Here is a 27,964-nt window from a genome sequence, read left to right as displayed (position 1 = left end):
ACATTGTAGGGGTAGCTAATTGGGCAGAAATGGCAGCATCCTCAGGATATAAATAATGGAAAATTAATTTTTAGTGAATCCCTGATATTTCCTGTTTTGTCAGTTTCATTTTATTTGTATTTTGTTTTCATTTTCTTTTTTTACTATATGTCCTTATTTATTTATTTAGAGACGTGCTCTCACTTTGTTGCCCAGGCTGAGTGTAGTTTCATGATCATCGCTCACTGCTGTCTCCATATCCTGGGCTCAAGGGCTCCTCCTGCCTGAGCCTCCTGAGTACACTGGGACTACAGGCACAAGCCACCAAGCTTCGCTATTTTTTTTTTTTTTTTTCCTTTTTAGTAGATGTGAGGTCTTGCTATGTTGCCCAGGCTGATCTGGAACTCCTGAGCTCAAGTGATCCTCCTGCCCCCGCCTCCCAAAATGCCAGTATTACAGGGATGAGCCACCATGCCTGACCATTTTCTCTTTTAAATCAAGTACATAATTTTTTTGGTGGTGAAATTTTTAGTTATTTCATGTCTTAATTTCAGGATTTAATATTCAGAGATAAGTGACAAAAAAATAGACAAAAATGGTGTCACTAGTGATAACATGTGACAATATCTTTACCTTGAGTAATGGTGAAATAGTCAATATTGTAACTACATTAAAAACAATAGTTATTTCAGGTAACAACTATAGTTTTTAGCAGAAAAGTAAATTGTATGTAACCAATTAATTTTGCTCCATTGATAAAACATCAGGCTGTATGTATGACTGTATGTATGACAGGCTGACAACTGTATATTGTCATTTTATCTCTGACCGTCAATAAGCCATTTCATGAAAGAGAAGATTATGTATGTATGTATGTATTATGTATGTATGTATTTATTTATTTCTAAAACATCCTACTTTGAAATAATTATAGATTCATAGAATGTTGCACAGGAAGATACAGGGAGATCCCTCTACTCCTCAACCAATCTCGTTGCCATGTTAACATCTTTCTTACCTGTAGTCCAATATCAAAACCAGAATGTTGATATGGGTACAAATCATAGAGCTTATTCAGATTTTGTCAGTGATGCATGCACTCATTTGTGTGTTTGTGTTTGTATATGTGCATGTGTAGCTCTATGCAGTTTTTTGTTTGCTTTGTTTTGTTTTGTTTTTTTGAGATGGAGTCTCGCTCTGTCACCCAAGCTGGAGTGCAGTGGCATGATCTCAGCTCACTGCAACCTCTGCCTCCCAGGTTCAAGCAATTCTCCTGCCTCAGCCTCCTTAGTAGCTGGGACTACAGGCGCCTGCCACCATGCCTGGCTAATTTTTGTATTTTTAGTAAAAACGGATTTCACCATGTTAGTCAGGATGGTCTTGATCTCCTGACCTCGTGAGCCACCATGCCTGGCTTCTATGCAATTTTATCACATGTGTAGCTTCTTGTAACCACCACCTCAATCAGGATATTAACCTCTACCATTACCACAGGACTCCCTTGCGTTACTCTCCATCATTGCATGGGAGATGTGAAAAGTCATCTACTCTAACCTACTTATATTAGGATGAGGAGTGATTTATCCCAGGTCAGTGGTTTAGAATGCTGATAGAACTCTTATCAAATCTTAGATTACTATTTATTGTCCTACACTAGTTTCAGGCATTACACATTACATTCTCAATTTGTAAAGTAGGCAGTTATTCAGCAAGTTTAAAGATAAAAGACTTGAAGCAACAAAACTTTTACAGAGTCATTACAATTCTCAATTTTAAAAAAAATCCAGATCTCTATTATGGGATGCAAATGGGTTAAGAGAACATTTAACAGTCAATTGAAGCATTAGATTAGTATTCAGACAAAGTGTCTGTATCATAGAGATAATCCATGTTGCTTCATCGGAACTCAGGATGGTTCCTGAAGGGTAAGGAGGCAGTTGGTTGATATCTATGAAGAAACTCTGAGATTTAGCTACAAATTATATAATCAGTACTCTCCACCCAAGGAATTTAAGACCTATTCCCTCCCCTTCGTATACCACAAACACACAAATATTTTTCTTTTTTCTTTTTTTTTTTAGTGTTAGGGTCTCACTGTGTTGCCCAGGCTGGAGTCAAGTGACCCTCCTGCCTCAGCCTCCTCAAGGTGACTGGGACTAGAGGTGTGTACCACCACACCCAGCCACACCAGATATTTCAAGAATTGTTTTTCCCTTACAGTTTCCCTTTATATTTTAGTTATCATTGATAAAATGATTAGGATGAGGTTGTGGGGAGAGAGTTGGGAACTGGGGTGTCACACCACATAAGTTGATCCACTAACCTGTTTCATATCCGCTTTGGAAATATTTTTGGTGCTACTCACCTTTGGAAGTAAGTATGGCTATTAACGTGTAGAAGAGCATTTATTTGGAAAGAGTGTTGGACTTTTCTACTGTATCAGCATCACAGAAATCAGATGTAAAGACCCATAGGCTAATTTGTCCTATTTCCACAGAAATTTCACTGACTATTTTTCAAAAGGCCTAATCTATTTTTGTTTAAAATAAATGAGAATTCAATGCAGATTCTTGTTAGGACTTGAAACTGCTGATTGTTATGTTTTCTGGGTTGTTTTTCTTTTTAGATCTAGTTGACAGTTTGCATAGCTAATTACTGTGTTCTCATTTGTTTAATTCCAGCATTGCTGTAAGCTTCTTAGAATGGAGGGTCAGTGGAGGGAAGCTCTACTGCAGTCTTAAAGTACATCAACAAGATGTTACAGCAAGGAGTACGGGAGATTGAGAGATTGTGTGTGTGTTTGTGTGTGTGTGTGTGTGTCTGTGTGTTTTGGAAGATGGGTCAATGTTAAAGCAACAAAGTGAATTTTAAGTAACTGCCAGGGTTTGGTAGCTAATAATGCCTTTGTGAAGGGTTTTGTCAGTAACAAAATGCAGGAGATACTGGGGTCCCCTGTGGCCTTGTTTTTATGTAGGGCATTCTGTATCATGATGAATCATTTGCAGCACGCTTTTGCTAGGAAACCTGAAGAACATACACCCCTAGAAATCCGGCTTTTTCTTGCTGGATTTTAATTAATCAATTATTTAATTTAAAAAATGATATTATTTGTTTGGTACTCATTTTACATGAAAAAAAAAGCCTCGTAATTAGAAGAAAATTTGTTAATAATTATGTCCTGTACCCAATAGGTAGCTTTAAAACCTTCCCAAGTGTAGTATGCTGTGGATTCCATTTATGGGGAAAAGAATGCTTTTATCAAGAATCATTGCCTCTTTTGTCAATGAAGCATGAGTTCATTGTGCAGGTTTTGGAATTTAGAAGCATTAACTGAACTATTTAAGAACCATTGAGGTAGTGATATATGATAAAATGATGTTTTTTGCATGTCTTTTTGTTGGCAGTGCTGGTGCTGGTGCTTTCTCTGGGGTGGGTGGTGTTAATTTAATGACTGGACTTGTATGCTTTCACTTTCTTTCCTACACTATAAGATGGGATACTTTTAAGGAGATCCTCCACAATTCATTAGACTGAAATTTTGCTTTAATGCAGTATCTTTGAATAATTATCGTGCTTCTTGGAGGATATGTCAAATTTGGATGAGGAAATTAATGTGATATTCAGTAGAACATTTTTATAGCTATTCCATATTGGGAGTACAACTGTGTTTGCAACAATGGTGAAAATGATTATTGTTGGATTTATGTGTACTGCTTCTCTTAGAGTAGCCAAACTGGTGAGATAGGCCACCTAAGAGCAGATATGAATGACTGGATCTCTACATTTGCATAAGTAAATAAATAAATAGAATTTTGTGGTTTCTGGTTGCTATAAGCAACACAGACAGTTATTTCCAAACCTTTCAAGACACAATGAGTGGCAAACATTGTGTGCCTCGTGATTTGAACCTCCACATATGAACTCGGTTGAATGCTTGAGAGCTAAGATGAAACTCATACACATTCTTGCAAACCATTGCCATGGCAACATACTTAAAATTTCCAAGGTCTGTCTCCCTTGAGTTTGCACCTGCAGTTAGCTTATTATGAAACAAAAAAAAGAAGGCTTTCCAATTCAAAAATGCTTTGGAATGGTTGGAACTGTGTTTTGAAATACAGTGGAGTTTAAAAGTCAAAAAGCAAAATAGAACATTCAGGAAAAAAATACATTTGCATTCTTCATGCACTGTTTGGCTCTTTCCCCTTCCACTTCACAATATGCTAGACAAGGACAAAAGTGGATTGTCTACCTCTTGTGAATGCTAGGATACTGGGATTTTACCCACTTTATTAAGAAACGTTATTTTCAGCATGCCGGAGGTAACTTATGCATGTCTTATAAAATAATAATGAAGGTGATAATAGCCAATATTTATTTTGAATGTATCCCATACCAGGAACAGTATTAAGTATATCATCTGTCATGATTTTCTTAATTCCTACAACTACTGCAGAGATTGGCAGTGCATCCCTCCCATTTACAAATGAGAGGTTAAATAAGTCACCCAAGTTCTACCAGCTCGAAATAGTAGAGTCCAGATTTAAACGTGGGTATGTCTGACTCCAGTGCCTATGCAGCAGATCACTGGGAAGCAGCATTATAAGATCCCATAACCTGTACCAGGACTTCTCAATTTGTCAAGCAAACAACTGGTCCTAGGAAACCAAAAAGATGCTACCATGGAGCACATCTCTCCGTCTCTTCAGGGTACACCAGGTGAATCACCCACTCTGGATAGATATAGCTAGATGCCTGTATGGCTGCATCAGGTTCTACCAAAAAATAGAAACCAGTGTACCTTCAAGTCTTTCAGGTAGCAAAGTAGTCAATGACAGTAAGATAGCCACCTTCCTTATTATATTACTTCATCTTCATTTCCCTCCCAGCCAACTCAATGGAACACAAAAGGAGGCTTGGCTTCTGTTTGAATAGATCTTGGAAAATAGAAATTTAGAAATGTGGAACCTTCTTTCAATAAGGATTCTTGGATTCAATACAATGAGAAAAGCCCATTTGAAAATTATCATAGTGAAAATATTACTGGGAGAGTCGCTTACAAATAAATGTACTACCTTCATGAAGAACTTTGCATTTGGAAGAAACTAACAGGTCCTGTGTATTTGAAGCCATCCGCCTTGACTGAGTGCTCTCATGCACCTGGGCTTTCTCATTTGAGAACCTGTCTGACATCCTTTGCCTTATAGCCAATTTCTCATCTCTCAAGATAGAGAACCTTGATTATCTGGATTTCCAGCTCAAAGCAAATCTGAAGGGGCAAACTGAAAGAAAGAAAGTCTATAAAGGCTGACAAAAGACAAAAACTAGATTGAGCTTTCATAGACTACAAAGTAAACAAGCACCTTGGGCACCTATGGGGAATAGTCAGCGATACTCTTTGAGATCACTACTGTGTTTTCAGCCTCGTGCTCATAAAAATGACACCAAATCATCAAGAAAAGTTTGTCTTCTGAACTATCTGTTTAAAGAGCTACACCTATATAAGTTCTCATGATGATAAAAGGTATATTTATGTTGAGTAGCCTTCTTTCTTGTCCTTACTTAGTAGGCATCTAAGCAATGATAATGAAGGGAAGAGGGCAGGTGGGGATTGCAGAGGTGTGCGGGAAGGAAAAGGACAAACCCAGATGGCAGAGGCATGATAACAACTGCAATGAAACATGTCAGCATTGAGTGAGACAGACTGTAAATGCAAGGCTGGCGAGAGGAAAGCTATCCAAGAGAGGATATGTTTAATCATTTAGAAATCTAAATGTTATTTAAGTGATGTTTATTTATAGCAACTTTTTAAATGACCAAAATATGAATAGTGGACCCCAAAAAAGAGGTCATTAGGCAATATCATAACTAAATAAAACACTGAAATACCTGCAGGAAGAGTTCAGCAGCAGATCCCATCTCATGAAATACGTGCACAAAGGCAAGTTCTCTAATGAAGCTCCTGGTTCTCAAGACAATTAGCAAAACTCTTGTCCTGTTTCTGCACTTGTGTTCTTCAGTTGGATTTTACTGGGCTTTGCATCAGCCACTGAGTGCTCTCTAGTCTGGCAGCTGTGAGTGATGGCACCATTCCCTAGTATTTTTCAAAGGCCTTCCTTAAAATTTCGGTAAGACATAGGGCAGAATTTAAAAAGTCAAGTCACATATGAGAAACTTGGGAAAAGTAGTAAATTATTCTTGCTGTTATTTTTGTCTGTCCCATACCCAAACATGAAACTAAGAGCAGTAGAAGGAGTAAGATGCCAACTGGGTGGAGAGCCGGGAGACTAGATAGACTCCTAAGTCCCTCCTGAACAGTGCAGTGCAGTAATTTGACGCTGTACATCTGACCCATGCCTGACCGTGCCAGTTTAGGGTTTCCTTCTCTTTACCTAAAAGGGAACTGGAGTACATAATTCAAAGAGCCTCCAAATATGATTTGACAAATGCTTGATTACATCGTGTAGCTAGAGAGAAGAGACGATCCTTGTATCTTCAATACAGTGACAATGTTGTGATTTTTGTGAGGTGCTTTTACAAGCACTGTCCTATCAAATATATAATCTTCTCTGTTTATAGAATATTTAAACAGGGATGTGTGAGTTTAGGTGAGAAACGTGTACTTTCTTTGTGAAGGGAGTGTTTGTCTCTAAAGATTAGGGAGTCCAGTGCTAGGAATAAAGTTTAATTTCCATATTGCAGTGAGAATAATGTGAAAATATCTACAAGAGCCATTCATTTTGAAAGCTGGTTATATCTATGTAATAAATACTCATGATAATATCTTCCATATACCAGCTACTGTGCTATACAGTATGCCTATCTAGGTCTAGATAATGTAATACATATAATACTCATGCAAAATAGGTGTAAATAACTTCACTTTTACATAGAAAGAAATACAGAGAAGTTGGGGAATTCGCCCAGGGTTACACAGCTAGTAAGTGGCAGAGGTGGGATTTAAGTCCAGTCTGTTCAGCTACAACATTCATGCTTCTTCCATGCTCAATAGTGGAAAAATCAACTTGCTGCTCATAGAGAGCCTGCATTTGTTACACACTGAATTTCCATTTAAAATTCAAAGCAGGGATGCCTGGTCACTTAGCATGTATCTCAATTTCATCAGTTCCAACTCACCTCTCTTAGGAACTACCTTTGAGAACTATTAAAAGCTGCCAATTTCCCCCACCCATTCATGATTATATGGCAAATTATCCTGATAGAATGTAGGCAGCTTAGTAACTTAAATTGGAGAACTAGAAGTCAAGTGTCAGGGCTCATGATATCTCAAATTAAATCAACAGTTATATACAGGGCACGTTCCTTGTACCAAAAAGTATTTTGGCAGAGTAAAAAAGACTATCTCCTTTATCACAAATTTCTACTCACAGAAACATTTCCAGATTTCTTTGACTTATGGAATTATATAATAATAACTGGAAGAGAGCATGTAATTCTCTTCCCTAAATTTACACATGGACCTAAGGTGCTACGGTGTGTAGGTTAGAGTCAAACAGCATTTGCTCCTTGGACTTTTCTTGCTATGTGAGATCTTATTTCCTGAGGTAGCTCCTCTGGGGGTTGGAACACCAAAAATGAAATAGGAAGAGATGAAAAAAATGAAATCAAAGGGAAAAGGAGAAAAGTAAACACTGGCACCATTTATTAGTTGTAAAAATGAAGGAGCACCAATTGCCTTACAATGAATGGTGGTAGCAGTCGCATTTTCCGAAAAAGTTAACATGACAATGCTTCTTCTTGCTTTTCAAATTGATACCTTTTCTAATCATCTGATAGCTCGGTATCAGAGAACATAGAGCATCTTTGGTTCTGTCAATCTCTTGCATTTGGAAATGTTTTTGTAAAAGTCTAAGGTACTTTTGTTTTGTCCAGTAAGATGAGGTGATTTATAGTGTTGGACTTATTTTTCCTATCAAATCACTTCTATTTTTCTGATTATACTGGCTGGAATCATTTCTGACTCATTGGCCAGATATTTGTCTCTTATATGCTAGGTAGTGTGGCAGGCCCTGGGGATGCAACCTTGAATATACAGTGTGAACACTTAATACATGTGTAAAAGATTAATTCATAAAACGATAGATTCCCTCTCCAAACCCAAAAGAAATTGGATTGCATGCTCCACCACAGTATTCTAAATGTTCTGAGTCAGAATAGTGTATTTTTATTCCTTCCCTATGTAACCCTTATTAAATGAAACTATTCAACAAATGAGTACAAATGGGTGAATGAATGAATGAACGGAAGAATCAGTAGATACACATTTGGTTAGTGCATTCTGTCTTGCACTATTTCTTGGTGTGAATCTTATGGCTGGCATCTTTCAGGAAAAAGATAAAACTTTAATCCTGTAGTTAGATTTTGAAGGAAAACATTACAAAGGAATCTTTTTTTGTTGTTTTTTGGGTTTTTTTGCAACTAAGTAAAAACATTTATAATGTAAGACTATTACAGTAGAGTTTGTAAGAGATAGAGATAGTTGAGGAATATTATATAGGTTAAAAAAAAAAAAAAAACAAAAAAACAAAAAAAGCAAAATGATAGTTAACTATGTTTTTCTCAGTCCCTTCCACAGAGTAGGCTTTATCTTACTGCTTTCTCAAAGGACAGGAATGCTTCATAAAAGCAGGAAGACCAACTTATTGCAAGACATTTTTAGCTTTGCCTTCCTTCTAACCTTCAGTCATTCTCTCTTTCAGTTAAAGATAATGTCACTTTTTGCTATTTCTCTACCATACATTTCCAGCCATGGGGCAAAAAATGTGGAAGCCAGTTAGAAAGTTTCATTGTCACTTCTAGAGATGTTATAAGGCAGATAAAATCTTTGAAAAAGTGTTATTTTGCCACAATTCTCATCTCCCACTCTTAGGAACTGTATTCCTAGAAAATAATCTATACTTGCTCACTTTTATATTGAGATTTAATTAGTTGGTATGAATGAGCAATTGTGACAATCATACCTTTCTCATAACAAAAAATGTAGTCAGCTTACAGGGGATGACCATCAAGAATAAGATTATTTAAAATGTGATGATTCTAGTAAATTCAAGTGTCATGTATAATATTTCTTCTATTTTTAAAGTCAAGATGAATCCCTCACTTTTAACTAAATTGTACTTTCATAATGATTATTTTTCAAGTCTAATTATTTTCAAAAAATCCCTTTATTCATGCAGATGCTTTAAGAATATAAGCCAGGTTTTTGAGTGATTATGTCATTTTAAATCAACTCTACTGAATTCCTGTATAGATGCCCTGGGGGCATAAAACATAAACTCTACCCAAAAGGAGCATATGAAATAAAATAATACATATCACTAAGCAGTCTTCATACTTTTAGATTTCAAGATGATTTCGAAAGGCAATTACTCCCACTATTCTAATGCACTAAGAAGAGACTGCTCATTGTCTTAAGAGGAGTTGATAGGCGTATTATTAATCCATGTAGAATACAAACCATAGGCAATGTCATATTATAACTACAAATACAACCACTCCTATTGTAAGGAGCATTGTCATGCACGAATTACACTTAGAGAATCAGTCTTTCTCTCTCCCTCTCCCTTTCTCTCTCTCTCTCTCTCTCTCTCTCTTTCTCTACTTTAATTAGCATTGTTTGCTAAGTGGTCTGTTTTTTCCTGTTTATCTGACATTTATATGCTGTAGATATAATAGAGTGGTAAATTCTGGATGCAATGATAAAATAAATCAGGTTCTCACAATCTAATGAGTAGAACTTGGAATTTAGAGAGAACTCAAGTATCCCTGAGTCTGTGCACTAAGCTCTCCAGGAGATCTGGATTGGAGAAAAGGTAATCATAGTGCCCCACATAGATTGGTGCTGCCTACCTTGTAGGTTACCAGTGAGATCCACACATATGCCCTAAATAAGGAATGCCAAAATTAACTAAATACTGGCATAATAGGAAGCAGCCCAAGAACAGCATCTATGTGAGGGGCTAGTGTAAGTGAGAGATACAGATCCTATTCAACTGAGGGACAAGAGGATTTCAGGACATTAAAATAAAATGTAGGTAAATGGACATTTGGTTGCACTCTTCAAGCACTATCCGGAGCTCTCCTTTGCAGCATCATGTGAGGGCCAAAAATTATTAGTTATAATTTTTTTATTTTACCTTAAGTTCTGGGATGCATATGCAGAATATGCAGGCTTGTTACATAGGTGTAGATATGCCATGGTGGTTTGCTGCACCTATCATTCTGTCATCTAGGTTTTAAACCTCGCATGAATTAGGTATTTGTCCTAATGCTCTCCCTCCCCTTGTCCCCAGCACCCTGACAGGTCTTGTTGTGTGATGTTCCCCTCCCTGTGTCAGTGTACTTTCTATAATAATAATTTATATAAACACTGCATCGTGGGCACTTTTATACTTTCCAAAATGTCTTCACACATATCAAATTTGACTCCCTTAACATCCTGTGAGACACAAATAATTACATATATAAATACATGTATTTAAATGTGTGTGTGTGTGTGTGTATATATATATTCATATGTCATGTTTAGAACACAGAAACCAGTCCAAGATGATGTGTACTGCTCATGGAAACTAGAACTGAGACTCGAATTCTGGAGTAGTAGTTATTTTTCATTATTGGTCACCGTAGTATAAATTAAACTAAGGTGTTTCAGTAGTACAACATCTTAAATATGTATTAATGAGCCAATGTGCACCATAAGGAATGAAGTAGTCAAGTATAGAAGCTTGTAGTTCCAGTTGAACTAGAACTAGAAAACACTGGATCCTCCTAGCGCACGAACAAGATAACATTGTGATATCTCAGCCAGATAATGTTTATTCTCAATCACCACTGGATAGATACAAACATAGAGATGCTACTCAGATATTGGCTTATTTGGGGGCATGCAGTCCTGATCCTTGCATGTATTCAACTCATGAATCAAATCAAAATCAGAAAATACACTTTCTGTTAACTGCGTCATCATTATTTCCAGCCATATCCATACTTCTTGCTGTTCTATACTCCAAGCATTGTGTGGGATGGAAGTTCTCATATATCCCCAAGTTAAAACTTATCAAGGTGACATTGGTCATAGTACTACCCAGTAGCAGAGAAATGTTTTTTATAACTGGCTGCTTTTCCAAAGGTAAATGTGGCTCCTTCTACATCTTTGATCTTGAACCTTCACTTCTAAGGTCATTGTGTCAAAAAGACTGACTTGATCAATACATGTTTAGATTGTTTCTGGAGAAACTACCAAAATGGCTAATAAATGATCACTTCCATGTATTTATTCCTACGATGTAATAAGAAATAATCTGACAGAACTCTAATGATTGTTGTGTGAGAGAAACAAAGATGAATATCTCATTAGCACTTATGTTGTGAAGACAGTAGTTAATAAGAGAGAGACCTTGGAAGTTGGAAGGATTTTCATCAGTGGCTTAATGAGAAGAGAGGAGGGAGTTCATTGAGTTAATTTGGTAGCCAGCATAGCCTGCAGTGTTCTAAGTCAAAGAGATAAAAAGACAGAAAAAGATTCAATAATTTGCATTTTCTTTTTGTCACCGAAAAATTAGTTATGCATTTGGGTACAGAGACTGAGGGCATGGTATTTAAGGGCTTTAAAACAATAATTTAAGAAAAGATTTTCACGAATAAATAAAAAACTTTCTGGGTTAACTCCATTTCAAAATAACTGTAATTGTGTCAATATTTGAATTTCTGTAATTGGATTTTTAAAATTTGAACTCTAGCATTGTGCTCCCCTTTTAGTGTTATGTGATGTGCTGCCATATCAAATGGTGCAGAAGCTGTGGATATGCACCTCCTGTCTGTGTGTATTTCTTCAGGATGATTTTAATGGTTACTTATCTAAAATCCAGTACTCTACCTTTGCATCCTTTTCACTTATTTTAAGTTTATTTTATCACGTACCTTTGTAAATCACATCAAATTCATTAAAGAGCAAGATAGTTTTGGATGGATGGATGGATGGATGGATGGATGGATGGATGGATGGATAGATAGATGAATGGATAGGTAGAAGTCATCTGGGATAATAGAAAAACAATCTACTGGGGGTCAGATAATCTCACAGATTTGCCGTTAACTAGCAGTATAACTGTGGCCAATTAAAATTTTCTAGCTTCAGTTTCCCAACATGTAAAATGAAGAACTTAGATTAATGGTCTTTAAGATCTGACTCAGTACAAGAAGATATATGACTGCTTAACTGAAACATGTTTTCATTCCCTAACATGACAACAATGAAAGCTTGGATTTGGAGTCACGCTAGTCGAAATTATCCATCATGGGCATTTTACAATCATGAAGTCTGTTTTTATTTTGGCCTTTTACCAAAAAGGATTTTGATTTCAACTTGTGTGACTAATTAATCTATTTATTAGTCCATCAATCCATTAATAGGACTAGATATTCATGTTGATACAGCTAGAACCCTACTTTTCATTTCAACCTGCGTGACTAATCCATCATAAGACTAGATATTCATATTGATACAGCTAGAAGCCTAAATTTACATTTGTAAACATCTTTCAGTATTTACTTAATTTGGAAATGGCCAAAATTATTTCAGAAGGTGCTTTGTCCAAAAGCGAAACAAAGAGATGGGAAACACAGTCGCTCACTCACTCAGTACCTCTACTCCATTACCAGCAGTCTTCGGAGGTCTGACATTCCCAAATTCTAATTAGTGAGAATTCAGAAAAATAGGCTGTTCCATGGCTTCCTGAAAGTTTAAACTTCATATTAATTTATTTTGCCAGTCCTCCTATATTGCCTTGGCTAAAAATGGAAATGCAATATGAGCATAGAAGTCATCAGTAGCATGAAGAAATAGTAAAAAGCGTATTTTTAAACATAAATTTAATTTCAAGTTCCCTAATGGCAGGTTTCTTATTTGTAGGTTTTCTATTTTTAATAAGATTGCTAAAATGATGTTATTTTTTGATTACTCAAAAATTCAGTCTTATTCTTTTCCCCATAATTTAATTAAAGTGTATTTCTATGACATTATTTCCACATTCCTATATTTTCCTTTGAGTTTTGCCTGTTGGGAGAACCAGTATCAAATGTACATAAAAATGAACGTTAGATTGAGTAAGACGTGATTTCTTTACCATGGCAGAGTTCTTATAGTCAAACCCACTTTAATGGTTCTGGAACCATTGCATACATTTTAAACAGCTGAAAAAAATTTGAAGAAAATTGAATGGCTTTCAAGTCTGCCTTTTTCCCAAGCAGACAGCTGATTTATGGTCACTTTTTGTAATAGCCTAGGGCATCAATTGGGAAAGAACATTAAAGAAATGTGAAAGTGGCTGTTTTCAGGGATATTTGAGCTTTGCCCTACATATTCATGAAAGCCAATGTTCACACATTCAAATTGGGTAGGTGAGTGTACAGATGAGTATTTTTTTAGCAGACACTTCACTATAACACTCTGAATAATAGTACCTCCATCTGCATTCCAGATAAGGATGCTATTGGTGAATTGTAAATGAAGTAATGGATATGGGAACATTGTTACATTCCAAGGAAAATAAGCTATTTGAATTTACTTCATTGTTATTTGTATTAAAGAGTTATTTGTTCATTTGCCTCAGAACATAGAGGGAGCAATAAATTATTTGCATGTCGGAACCACAATTTATACCTTGATATGTACTGGGCATATTTTATGCCTATCAGAAAATGCTATGCATAGATGAGGTGCTTTGTATTCATTGTTGAGTAATTGGGCCTCACTATCTTTGTTATTCAAGTGCTGGAGGTAAAATTCATCCTCCACATATTGGATCTCAGTTTATTATTTTTATGTTTATTAAATAGTGTGCCATGAAATTGACATCTTTATGATGTCAATCGAGGCAACTTCATTGAGACAGTGGAGACAAGAATAAGATCTAGGCAGCCTCTAAATTTCTCTTGTACCTTAATAGGATTGTTGATTAACTGAAATTACCAATTTGATATATTTCTTTACCGATTTGATTTAATCAAATAGACTACAATTTGGTAATCATACCTATATATACATTACAAGTGGCTTATTTTCTGCAGGTTTTCCTTCTGGTGAGAATTATGACTTCCCTTACCTCCTAGAAAATTCTTGCTCCACAGGTTATCAGTACAATGGGTTGGACCTTACTTGGGAATTTGTGATACTAATCCTGAATCCTGTTAATTTCTTTTTTCAAGGAACCCCACCTAGTGATGAATATTTTCTGGAGAAACTGTTAAATTCAGTCATGAAAACCACATTTGAGAGCTCTCTCTGTCTTCCAAAGCAGCTTTATGTATAGAAAAGTGTCAGCAAGAACAAGTGCCCATCAGTTAACCAAAGATATCATATTTCAGCTAGCACTGTCCTCGACCCATTAATTGTTGCTATCAATTCAGTCTAAATATCAGTCACAACAGTTAAGTATTAGGCTAAATAATGTTATACAATGCTTATGTCATTGTTTGAGGCAATTTTTTTGGCATTATATTTAGATATATAGCAGGATACATTATTGCTGTTTAGAAATAAAGTTTCAATTAACATTTTAGAATAAATCAAGGGTTCATTTGTGGGCATCATATACTGACGATGAATATCCTATTTTACAATTGGAAATTGCTCTTTTCCTTACAAAACAGATTTGTCTTAATAGTATAGTTTTCTGTAAGTGTCTTCATTGGAATATATTAGTCTTCAGGAAAGCTGTTTATCATAAGGAATAAAGTCTTGGAATGCTATTCTTAGCAGGGATATAATATTACATACTGGATTTATTCATGCTTTCCTTGTATATTTTTACCACACAGATATTCAATTAGGCTATACTTTTAAAAGTGACAGCAAATGCATATACAGAAAATTCCACCATTAATGATGTTGAAAAATAAAAGGCTTCCTGTAAGTGAGGAAAAAATAACAAAACTCCATCTGTGTTTCTCTAAATTCCAGCCAACCAAATGCTCCCTCTTTTTAATATCCCTGAGTATTAAATCAATTGGTCTACCTTCTTACCAAGCATTAAGAACATTATTTTGCCCCCATCCTGATGACGTATTTCTCAAACCTGATAAAATATTTCTGTTCAAATATAAAAAAGGATGGATTAAGTTTTAGAGCCTTTATTTCTTGAATTCTGTTCAAATCATTTTCTTCTTAAAAGTATAGAGGCCTAAATTTTAGTGCACATTTTAAACAAGAAGAGATGCTTACCATGTGCATGTACAGACCAGTCTGAATTAAGGAAGATCAGCATAGCACTTTCACCTGTGGGTGGTTAAATGCACAGTTAGAGACACTCATCTAAATGGACTGTTATGTAAAGCTAATGCTTCTGCTTGATCATACTTCTATCTTTTTCAGCAGGTTGTCTCTTTTCTCAAAAAGGTTATAAACATCAGGAAAAATACTAAAGAATAGAATTGATTAATGTGACATATTTGAGTTTCTTTCTACCACTCTCTCAACAGCAAGTCATAGAGAGGCAGCTCCAAACACAGTGAATTAAAATTACACAGCTTTGGCTAGAAAATTGTGCAGGTAATTTAGCTTCTAAAGTGAAATTTGATTTTTTCCCCCACACTTGAGTCACTTCCTGATTTTTCATACTGTGATGATGATTTTTGCCAAGCCATCTATTGATTTGAGATCTTTTATTCTCAAGATTGTTGCTGGTTTTTAATTTCTGGAGGAAAAACATATATGAAAATCAAGAATGTATTTCATTATACCGGGGAAATTATATTAAAAAGTAAAATACAGTTTTACAAAAAAGTCACATTTGTAGTTATTTTTTTCTACTATAAGAGGGCTATAGGAAGTACCATTGTATGACATCTTTTGTTATTTTAGGAATTGTGTTTTGCAGAAGGTAACACTGAGAACATTCTCACACTTTCTGGTTAGTATAGAATTGTTCCAAAAGAAAATAAGTCAACTTTTAAAACAAAGCTTAACTTGTATTGCCTAAATAATTTAGTCTGCGTGAAACACTACCCACTGAGTCACACAGTTGTAGCCCATGAATTTTTTTAAGAAGCGTTTTTTTAAGTTTATATTTGATGTTTGGCTTCTAAAAGGTCAGAGTTTGAACCTAGACAGTAAAAGATGGTACTTAGTTCAACAGAATACCAATATAGCTACTGTATTTTGATACAAATTTTAACGTGAGACCTCAAGTTAAGAATAATTCATATGTACAAGTTTCAGTTTAATATCTATAATTATATTATTTATAAATATAGTGCAAAAAACATTAAATTGGTGTTACATTCATGAAATATTGAAGAAAATGTTGATAATAATATTGAAAGTTTTAATAAATATTTACAGTGCTGTCTCCTTCTACGTACTTTTCATGTACTAATTTAATCCTTGTAACAATAGATACTATTATGCTGTCCACTTTTTAGGAGAAAAATAAGACACAGAACTGTTTTTAAATGTTTTGAGCAGGGGTTCTCAACTTTGGCATTATTGACATTTCAGGTTAGATCATTCTTTGTTGTCTTCAAACTGTCATGTGTATTTCATAATATTCAGGCATTCTGTGGTAGCTCATTCCTGTAATCCCAGCACTCCTGGAGGCTGAGGTAGGAGTATTGCTTGAGGCCAAGAGTTCTAGATATGCCTGGGCAACACAGTGAGACTGAGTTGAGACCTTGCTTGTAGAAGAAGACGACGAGGAAGAAGAAGGGGAAGGGGAAGGGGAAAAGGAAGAGAAAGAGGAGGAAGAGGAGGAGGAGTAAGAAGAGGAGGAGGAAAAGGAGGAGGAAGAAAAGGAGGAGAAGGAGGAGAAGGAGGAGAGAAAATAATACTTAGCAGTCAAAAATAGGAAACTATAGTAGCAGACTTCATGATTCCAACTGTGACAACCTGAAATATTTCCACACATTACCAAATGTCCCTCCAGGTGGAGGAAGGAAAAAGTGGCAATATCACTGCTAATGTGAGAGCCATTGGCTTAAAGAATTTATTTACGAGGTCAAGAGATTGAGACCATCCTGGCTAACCCGGTGAAACCCCGTCTCTACTAAAAAAATACAAAAAAACTAGCCGGGCGCAGTGGCGGGTGCCTGTAGTCCCAGCTACTCGGGAGGCTGAGGCAGGAGAATGGCGTGAACCCAGGAGGCGGAGCTTGCAGTGAGCCGACATCGCGCCACTGCACTCCAGCATGGGGGACAGAGCGAGACTCAGTCTTTAAAAAAAAAAAAAAAGAAAAAAATTTATTTACATCCTCCTACCTCTAATGAGAATAAAACACCAATAGGAACAACAACACAATATTGATTTCATCAATATATTTAACATTCCTCAAAGAAAATGAGAAATTATCTGTAGCCTTGAAATTAATTTGAAATTGAGAATAAAAGTAGCTTTCCACTAGATGTTGGTCCCGGGGGGGGAAAAAAAAAAAAAAAGCTGATTATCTCCTCTGGAGTGAATTGGAGCAATTGACTGGCAAGACTACATAATTCAATAACTTGTCATTATCAAGTCTGTTTGTATATTACCCAGCAAGATTTAGTTGTGCCAAAAGGAGAATGGGTCTTTGCTTTTAAAGCTTTTTCTTTAAAAAGATACCTACATGATTATCATGCCAATTGCTAATGATCTTCACTGACATTAAGAGTTACATTGAGGCCTCTGTTGTATTCTGTTGGTCTATATATCTGTTTTGGTATCAGTACCATGCTGTTTTGTTTACTGTAGCCTTGTCATATAGTTTGAAGTCAGGTAGCATGATGCCTCCAGCCTTGTTCTTTTTGCTTAGGATTGGCTTGGCTATATGAACTCTTCCTTGATTCCATATGAAATTTAAAATGGTTTTTTTCTAATTCTTTGAATACCAGCTGATCTTTAACAAACCTGACAAAAACAAGCAATGGGGAAAGGATTCCCTATTTAATAAATGGTGTTGGGAAAACTGGCTAGCCATATGCAGAAAACTGAAATTGAACCCCTTCCTTACACCTTATACAAAAATTTACTCAAGATGGATTAAAGACTTAAACATAAGACCTAAAACCATAAACAACCCTAGAAGAAAACCTAGGCAATACCATTTAGGACACAGGCATGGGCAAAGACTTGATGACTAAAACACAAAAAGCAATGGCAACAAAAGCCAAAATTGACAAATGGGATCTAATTAAAGAGATTCTGCACAGCAAAAGAAACTATCATCAGAGTGAACAGGCAACCTACAGAATGGGAGGAAATTGTTGCAATCCATCCATCTGACAAAAGGCTAATATCCAGAATCTACAAGGAACTTAAACAAATTTACAAGAAATAAACAACCCCATCAAAAAGTGGGTGAAGGATATGAACAGACACTTCTCAAAAGAAGACATTTATGCGACCAACAAACATATGAAAAAAAGAAAAACTCATCATTACTGGTCATTAGAGAAATGCAAATCAAAATGACAATGAGATACCATTTCATGCCGTTTAGAATGGCAATCATTAAAAAATCAGGAAGCAACAGATGCTGGAGGTTGTGTAGAAATAGGAATGGTTTTACACTGTTGGTGGGAGTGTAAATTAGTTCAACCATTGTGGAAGACAGTGTGGTGATTCCTCAAGGATCTAGAACCAGAAATACCATTTGATCCAGCAATCCTATTACTGGGTATATACCCAAAGGATTATAAATCATTCTACTATAAAGACACATGCACATGTATATTTATTGCAGCACTATTCACAATAGCAAAGACTTGGAACAAACTCAAATGCCCATCAGTGACAGACTGGATATAGAAAATGTGGCACATATACACCATGGAATACTATGCAGCCATAAAAAGGATGGGTTCATGTCCCTTGCAGGGACATGGATAAAGCTGGAAACCATCATTCTCAGCAAACTAACACAGAAACAGAAAACCAAACACTCCATATTCTCACTCATAAGTGGGAATTGAACAATGAGAACACATGGACACAGGGAGGGGAACATCACATACTGGGGCCTGTCGGAGGGTGGGGGTCTAAGGGAGGGATAGCATTAGGAGAAATACCTAATGTAGATGACGGGTTGATGGGTGCAGCAAACCACCATGGCACATGTATACCTATATAACAAACCTGCATATTCTGCACATGTATCCCGGAACTTAAAGTATAATTAAAAAAAAAAAAAAAAAGAGAGAAAGCCCACAAATTATCAAGTATCAGGCATGAAAAGGGAGTTAGCACTGCAAATGCCACAAACACTGAAGAATAAAAAGTTAGAATATTATGAATAATTTTGTCAATAAATTCAACAATTAAAAAAAAAGACTTACACTTCCTGGAAAACCAGTATTTTTAACTTCACTTTCTAAAATAGCAGCAACAAAATGCATAAATCCAGAAACTCTCCCAATTGTCTCAGAATTAAGAGCAGAGTAACAGGAAACCATCTAAAATGCTGTTTAAAGGTTTCTGTTTATTTAAAGTTATATTGTAAAGTATTTGCATCTGAACAAATTTTTGTTCTTAAAGACCCTGCACCTGAAAGATTTTTAAGCCTAATACTTTCTATAAAAGTGCATCACCCCTTGTCTCCATTTTTCAAAATGCCACAACTTTCCTAAAAATTATTTAGTTACACTTTAATCTGTGACAATATTAGGTGCTCCTTTAATATTAGGTGCTCATATCGTATTTCTGCTTTTTCTTTGAAGACCTTTATTGTTTTCTATATTATTTTAATTCCACCTTTAAATGAGAACTGTATCAATGTTGCAGTTCTGAGTATTGTTTGAACAATTCTGATCTCTTTAGTCCTTAGTAGATGTAATGAGATATTTTTATTTATTTGTATACATTGGAATCTCTGTTTTACTTTAGCACAGCCAACTCTGATATAAGCCTTTACAAATTCCATGCAGTATCTCTGCTGAATTTACTGCAGCTTGTAAGCGGCAATAAAGAACAACCTTTCGTGCTTATCAATGTGTTGATTATGTGACTAACTGCTAGGATTTACACACTCTGCTTTTTATTACAGTGATAGTTATCTTTTTTGCTATAAGCGCAGTGAAGCAACTAGAATGTCACAGAGAAAACTATCACCTCTTCCCCTCCCCCACTTTGAATGCACTTTTCATTTATTATGAAACTATAATGATGAAAGGGATGATGGGGAAGAAATACCTGCTATCTGAACATTACAAAAATTAGCTTCAAGTGTGAAATCATAATGAAAATGGAAAAGTGTCTTAAATGGATTGTATTTCCTTGCCTTTGTGCACCAATGAAAGAGCTATCTAATTCTCTACTTAATCTGTGTTTCCTACAATAACAAGCTATATCTCAAAGATTCATCAAACTCTACGTAGTCGTGAATGTAAAAGGTTATGGCTATTCTGCTTTTAGGAGGCCAAGCACAAGTACTACATAAAGCCCACTGATGCATACGTTGTAGCTCTCCAGGCTGTAATACATGTCAAATCATCTGTTTCTCCCAGGTTGTTTTAAACCTCTGTATGATACTGTGTGCAGCTTCCATCTGCATTTGAGTGGATAGGTATCGACAAGTTGGCTGTCACCATTTCTACGTCCTCATGTAAACTAAGGTGTAATCAAGTTTTCACAAATAGGCAGTTACTTCTATGAAGGATCTAAAATTTAAACTCTGTGTCTTTAGAAAGGGAAATGGTGAATTTGGTTTATTGATAAACAAGTTGCGTTTCACTTGTCGATGAGACAAAGATGAGAGAGTCTGTTAGGACTCTTTAAATTAATCTACTGAATGTGTTTCTTTTGCAGACCACAGATGACATCCTTGTGGCCTCAGCAGAGTGTCCCAGTGATGATGAGGACATTGACCCCTGTGAGCCGAGCTCAGGTGGGTTAGGTTAGTCGACTTTTTTTTCTTACTTCCTTGGCTTTACTGTGAATCTTTGTTGCATGTTATATTCCTTAGAAGGGCCTTACATTCATGTCTAGAAGGCTACCCTCCTATACAATGGTTGATTGTAAGATGAGGACTCTTACTTTTTACATAAATTTTTCTACATTTATTGAAAAAAATTAAAAACAAAACACGCCAAGATTATGTATTTCAGAAAAAGCAGTGGGTATAGCACACAAGGCTGCTACCTTACTGTTCACTTTCCATTAGCTCACAACATAATTTTTGTGTGGAACAGTATAATGAGCTTTCCCTTGGGTCACTCATAGTAAAATTATAAAGCTAAAAAATTGCAGCACATTGTGCAAAATTATTTGACCTTTCTGCTGACAAAAAATCCCCACCACTCACTCTGCCAGCAAATTACCTTAAGTGATATATTTCTCAATTTTGGAAGTGAGAGTATTATGGCAGTAGTAAAACAAACAGCAGGTAGAGTCCTTGATATATTTAATAGAGAAATATTTGATTCTTGCCTTGTTTCCCTAAAATTCAAGCTGAAGCATTTTACTTCTTTATGATATGTTTGCATCTTCTGATGTGACTAACACATAAGTAATATTACCATACAGCCCTTATACCATTAAGTGGTGGCTGTAGACCCTGAAAAATAAATGAAGCAGAGCCTAGATTTGACTCCAGATATTCATAATCTCAAGTGTTAGGCTCATTTCCATTAGTTTTGTTTTGTTTTGTTTTTGGAAAGCAGTATTTAAATCCAATAATATTCTTTGCTGGCCACAGTGGCTCACGCCTGTAATCCCAGCACTTTGCGAACCTGTCAGGCAGATCACTTGAGGTCAGGAGTTCGAGACCAGCCTGGCCAACATACCGAAACCCCGTGTCTGCCAAAAATACAAAAATTGGCCAGGGGTGGTGGTGTGCACCTGTAATCCCAGCTACTCGGGAGGCTGAGGCAGGAGAATCACTTGAATTTTGGAGGCAGAGGTTGCAGTCAGCCAAGATCACGCCACTGCACTTCAGTCTGGGTGACAGAGTGAGACTTTGTCTCAAAATAGTAATAATAATAATAATAATAATAATAATATTGTTTGCATTAACAAAATCAGTGAGGTGGATATGGACTAGCCACTGTCTGCTAGTGGTGTCTATTGACGTCACCTGGAATCCCAGGAGAATTTCATGTCACAAGAAAGCAATGAATTTGCATTCTTGTGAAGAATACATTTTAGAGTAAATTTTTAGAGTAAATCTGCTCTTTAGAGTAAATCGGGATGTGTATCGTGCATCTCGTTTTGAATATTTGAAGATCACTTCCCCCACTGATTGTAACTACTGACTCTAGCGCTTAGAGAGCAGCTGCTGAGTGCCAGGGAGGGGGAAGAGCTCTGCAGTCACCTCGCAACAGGAGAGGGCGTGGGAGACCAGGCTGGGTATGCTCTGGTCCTCTTTCCTCAAGGCTGCACAGTGCCAGTCAGGATTCTCAGCCCCCAAAAACATCTGTCATTCACAATGATCAGCTCTCTCACGATCATCCATTCCATTCTCCCAGCTCATTGACCTCTGCAATCATTCCCTCTTGGTTGTCGTGACAGATAATAGTCACATCATGGCACTATCCCAGGCCCCTTTACTACAATCTTGCCTTTGTTTTCATTGGTATGCTTAATCTCTCTGTTAGTTAGCAACAACAACAACAAAAAAGAAAATCATTGTTATTGCTTTTCTGTCATTATATCAGTCCCATCTCTCTGCCTTTTCCCACCCTCAAATTTATCTTCCCCATTTCTTCTGTGCTCACATGTCCAACCTTCCTGGTGTTAATCTTTCACACGAGGACATTCTTTTTTCTAGCTCTTCTCTGAGATCCTCTAGCATGAATTGTCCATGTAACAAAGTCTGGTCTTTGTATATTGGGGTGTGTGTTATGTATAGTTGATTTTGTTTTCCCAATTACTGTTTTCTTGAGGTTAGTCTGTTTTTTCAGTATTTTACACAGTATTAATACAGTGATGAAAACTGTTGAAGTTCTTAGTAATTACAGGTCTTGCTGAATCCGTCTTTTACTGTCTAAGTATAAGCTATCATACCTTTCTTGCAGAATCCTTACCTTGAGTACCTAGTGAATCACAGTAACTAATTGCACTTACAATTGTCACTTTTTCTTCTTGAGCTCAGCTGAATGATCCAGTTCTTTGAGCCATTGCTTGTAGGTCTGATTAACCATTCCTTATAGACTAGTTTACTGCCTTTTGCTCTGGTGACACTAGACCTAAGAACAAGATAGTGGAGGAAGAAGATAGAGGAGAGGAGAGAAAAGGGGGATGAGGTAACCCTTTTGCCATAGTCTTCTCCTTGTTCACCCAAATTTTGTCTGCTTTGTTAAATATCATAACACAATGGAAAGTGAGTAGCAGCTTATTAATTGCCATACTCCAGGGAATCTTTCTGCCTTTGTTTTCTTTACCACAGTATCACTACCTGAAAGAATCATGTTTACTTATCTATTTGTTTTTCATTCATTAATGTATAGCTTGAATCTCCCCACAAGAAGGTAAACTCCAGGAAGCAGGAACCCTGTTTTTCTTGCTGCCTGCATGGACTTGTTCTGTCAATTTTAATTCTGTTCTACCGCACCAAAGTCTGTTGCCCAAAATGAAAAACACACCAGCTACGGATTCCATCTAATGACAGCTCCTTTAACACTCTTGCACCAAGCCTCCTTTAACTTTTTCTCCTCTCTTTCCATATGTCCCTCCGTGTCCCTCCTCACTCTTCAGTTTTCAATTTATCAGTTCCTGTTAAAGCAAGAACTTCAGATTATTCTGTGATAATGGGATCATTCACTATAAACCTGTCCTGTGATCTTATCTCCCCTGGTCTTGATAATGTATGCCATGAATCATGTCTCTTTCAATTTCTGATGTTAAATCTCTTTCTACATTAGCCTTTTCTGTCCAACTCCCTATTACTTTTTTTTCAAGTCTGTCTTTCATGCTTCATATGGAGGTGACTCTTTTGGCAGAAATTGGTTCTATTTATGTGATAGCTTCTAATGAAATTCTTAGTTTATATGATGTTTTTCTATTTTTTCAACTTTTTTCTTGGAATAGGGGTTGCATTTTTCTGTTTGTTTTTGTTTTGAATCCTAAATCTGAATAATGCTCCATCATAGGCTGCCCCTCCTGCAGCTCATTGTTTCCTAATGTACTGGTTTTCTTAAATCTCTTTTTCCTGCTTGCGATTCATCTTGAATGCAAATGTAAAATAATAGACAATAATTATAGCTGCTGCTGTTATTACACATTGGATAATTGTAGCTGCTATTAGATGTTAGAAATATCTTAATAAAAATTATTTTGCATATTAGGCTGTATTTTGGGATAGTGGCTTTTTATAAAACTAACATATTGAGGTAAATATTCTGATACAGACATATCTTCTATGCACATTTGCTAGTCCTTGGGCAAGTGAAAGCAAATCTTTGTAAGATGCACCGTTACCTTTATAGGTGTGTTGCCCAAATCTTCTGGGTACCTCACTCTCCCTAAGCATTTACTCATGAGTTTTCTAATCACTCTGACCCTCCCCAACCTTCAAAAAATGGCTTTCTCTCTGAAAATGTGCTATGTTCCTTATTTAGGTACCTTCCTAAAGCTGTTAGTGGAAGAAATAGGAAAAATCTAGCATCATCTTGAGTACTAGTACATTTTTCCTTTTATCAAATATTTGATAAATTGGAATTACCTGTGGTTCCACTCAGAACTCTTAATGAACAGGAAAGTTATATATTTGGTATTTGGTGGGTTGTCAGTTTCATCATTGATCAATTATTGAGTGTCACTATATACCCACTGCTCCGCTACGCTCTGGGAGCAAAAATAGAGAGTTTATACTTTCAGTTCTTTTTTTTTTTTTTTTTTTTTTTTGAGACTGAGTCTGGCTCTGTCGCCCAGGCTGGAGTGCAGTGGCCGGGTCTCAGCTCACTGCAAGCTCTGCCTCCCGGGTTTACGCCATTCTCCTGCCTCAGCCTCCCGAGTAGCTGGGACCACAGGCGCCCGCCACTTCGCCCGGCTAGTTTTTTGTACTTTTAGTAGAGATGGGGTTTCACCGTGTTAGCCAGGATGGTCTCGATCTCCTGACCTCGTGATCCGCCCGTCTCGGCCTCCCAAAGTGCTGGGATTACAGGCTTGAGCCACCGCGCCCGGCCTTCAGTTCTATATTAATTAATATATTGAAGGCATTTATTGCAATGTCTGACATGAAGTAGAACACAAATGGTGGCTTTTTCCCCCAGTTCAGTTATACAAAAGAAATTCCAAGCTATTTTCCCTTTTACATGTTGTTACTTTTCCTGGCTGAAAATTGGTGGGCCACTGATGAAACCACTCAGGCCTCCTGATGGGAACTGTACGTGTTAAAACTAGATCAGGGTCAACCTCCTGGGTGGGAACACATGGAACTCAATTATACTTGTTTCAGCCACACTGTCCTGCACAGTTAGCATAGGATGATAACTTCGCATTGATATAATTAGTTTCAGAATACAAAAGAATGGATTCAGAATACAAAATATTGGCGATGTGCTTGAGGAGGGCTAACTGAACCCCAGCTGTTAGTGAACAGGTAGAAATATGAACCAGCTATTGGTAACAAGGTCACAGGTCACTATTGTCCTAGGCTGCCCAGTTTAAGAAGCCTAGACACATGAGAGATAACATTTTTTTTTCATAATTTTTCTCACAAAACATTTACACCTTCTGTGATTTTTTTTCTCAGCCTAGATATGTGATTGCTGGAGTTAATATATGAAAAGTGTGTTATAGAAAAATGTTTTGCTCAAAATAAGTGTTATATGAGTGTTTGCTGTTATTACTATTATTTTTACACACACACACACACACAAACACATATTTTCCAAGACTTCATTTTTCACATGAATCAAAGTTTTTGTAAAACATGTCTTTGAAATTTTACATTTTAGATCCACTTAGTAAATTGACAAAATGGCAACACTGAAAAACCACTTAAGTTCCAAGAAGGTCTTTAATCATCTCAGTATCTCTTAGTTTGGGGGCCCTCTTCTGAATAGAACCCTTTCTCAAAACTCCTGAAGAAGTTTGTAAAAGGTGAGTTTTATGTTGATACTCAAGATCTTAAATGAAGATAATGACCCTCTTTGCTGTAGGAGGTCCCTAATAAATAACTCTAATTTATCATTTGTTACAAAGGGAATTGGACCTGCTTCCTGTTTTCTGGGAGCCCTGTTTAGGAAGGACAATTTCCTGTTAGATTTACAGTGCTAAGATTCTCTATGAGTGGTTAAGGGATGGGTAGCTAATGGGATATTAGCCACTTTCAAATCAATTAAACTTTTATCAAACTTGGAAAAGAAAAACTCCATTGAATAATAAAATATCTCATTGGTCATAGGGAAAAAGAAAAGCATCACCCATTTTTTGTGGCATCTCTTTAGCTGGAACACAAGAGGTGAGGTCATCAGTACAACCACTCAAAAGAACGGTTGATTGCCTATCAGAGGAATCATGTTGATCAAGGTTCAGATTATATAAGCACTGATAAATAGCAATAATAACTAGTATTTGGTGAAGATTTATTCTGTGTTCTCAGTCCTTTACAAACATTATTACATGTCATTATTTTGTGAAACTATGAAGCATTTTCATAGCTAAAGAGATTCAGAGAGATTCAGAGAGATTAAGTCATGTCATGCAGTATGAGAGAGCAGGTGTATTCTCTAGTTAAGAAGAGGTGGGCTTATAATTTCTTGGAATGCAGAAGGTTTTTCCTCTAAAATTCAGGCACCTCACAAATATAGAATCGATTTTTCAAAAGTTCATTTAAATAATTTCATGTCATATTCTTTACATGTATTACTATTCATTAAGCTAAATTTGTTGCAATTACCATGCAATTTGAGTGGTTTTTCGGTGTGCTGTTTTGAGAAAAGATCAAGGGATTTCTATTGAATTGATATCATTAACCACATTAGGAATAAAGATATGTATATTGAACAAGGTGCATCTTTTCATTAAATAAGTATCACGATCATTTAAAGGACTATCTTGCTAGATCATATTTTTAGAGCTTGACTAGAAAATAATTTTGTTCTACATTTAAATGTGTGTTATTTATTATGTAATTATTCAAAAGTGACTTTAATTAGCCCATAATAGGCAACACATTGCTATCAAAATGGAGGATTTTGAGCTGCAGCCAGAAAAACTGTGGCAATGAGTGTTCCATTTGAGGGAACATCTAGAGCATCTCCTGAGTACCAGGCCAGAATCAGTGCTGAGGGCTCAGCTCATCATTCAGGTGCAGGATGGGGCAGGTGGAGTTGGAAACCGATGTGCTAGCTGGGTTTCAGGGTGCAACATGCTGGTGTAGGAAATGTTTTTTCCATATATAGTTAATTATTCAGAACACTGGAGTAAAAGTAAATGGTACATGGTTAAAGTAGCCATTTTATGACAAATGACAAAATCACATGTCATTTTTATTCACTTTCCCCCTGCTTTTCTGAAGGCAGTAAAGTCAGATTAAAAATTACATTGAACAAAGTTAAACAGGCAAGGAAGATTTAGTGAAGGCTATCGCAATAGGGGAGGTGGGCCAGAGTTCAGCCTGAGCACAACTCACTGAAAACAAACAAACAAGAAGGATGGAGAATATTTAATTGCTAGGATGGATGGATTTGGGACCAAGTGTGCTTGCAAATGGGCTTCACCCAAAGGAAATGTAAACAAAGTATCTCATGTTTTCATGACAGGGGGTAGTTTAACAATTTGGAGCCAAGAGCCCACTGAAGTTAGGCTCCTACCCTTCCCACAGAAATTAGGAGATAGGGGTGCTATCTTCTTTGATGTTTATATTACAAAGAGATGGCTCCCAAGTCCTGCATATTTACACATAAAAGGGACAGATAAAATATTTGAAATTACAAATGCCCTAAGAAATGGAACGCCAGGGGACCAGAGGCAGGAAGAAGCCTATCTTTGTTTGGTTAAGTTGAGATCAACTTTACCAGCAACCAGTTTTTATTGAACAAAATTAGTTTCTACCAG

The 27,964-nt window shown here is 36.5% G+C and overlaps 1 protein-coding gene across 22 annotated transcripts in view; it reads left to right on the top strand.

Moving 5' to 3' along the window:
- The window catches only part of NRXN1 (neurexin 1), a 1,133,364-nt gene that overhangs the window by 1,087,386 nt on the left and 18,014 nt on the right, over positions 1–27,964 (top strand). For 13 of the 22 annotated variants that reach the window (XM_025353853.1, XM_025353848.1, XM_025353841.1 and 10 more), the window contains one exon: positions 20,771–20,858. In XM_025353853.1, the coding sequence (XP_025209638.1) occupies positions 20,771–20,858 (88 nt within the window). The remainder of the gene's footprint in view (positions 1–20,770; positions 20,859–27,964) is intronic. The other 9 variants (XM_025353854.1, XM_025353851.1, XM_025353852.1 and 6 more) reach the window with 1 other exon arrangement.

Source organism: Theropithecus gelada, chromosome 13, assembly GCF_003255815.1.
Source record: "Theropithecus gelada isolate Dixy chromosome 13, Tgel_1.0, whole genome shotgun sequence".
NCBI lineage: Eukaryota > Metazoa > Chordata > Mammalia > Primates > Cercopithecidae > Theropithecus > Theropithecus gelada.
The sequence above is the reverse complement of the archived record's forward strand: the minus strand, read 5'-3'. Positions and strand labels throughout refer to the sequence as shown.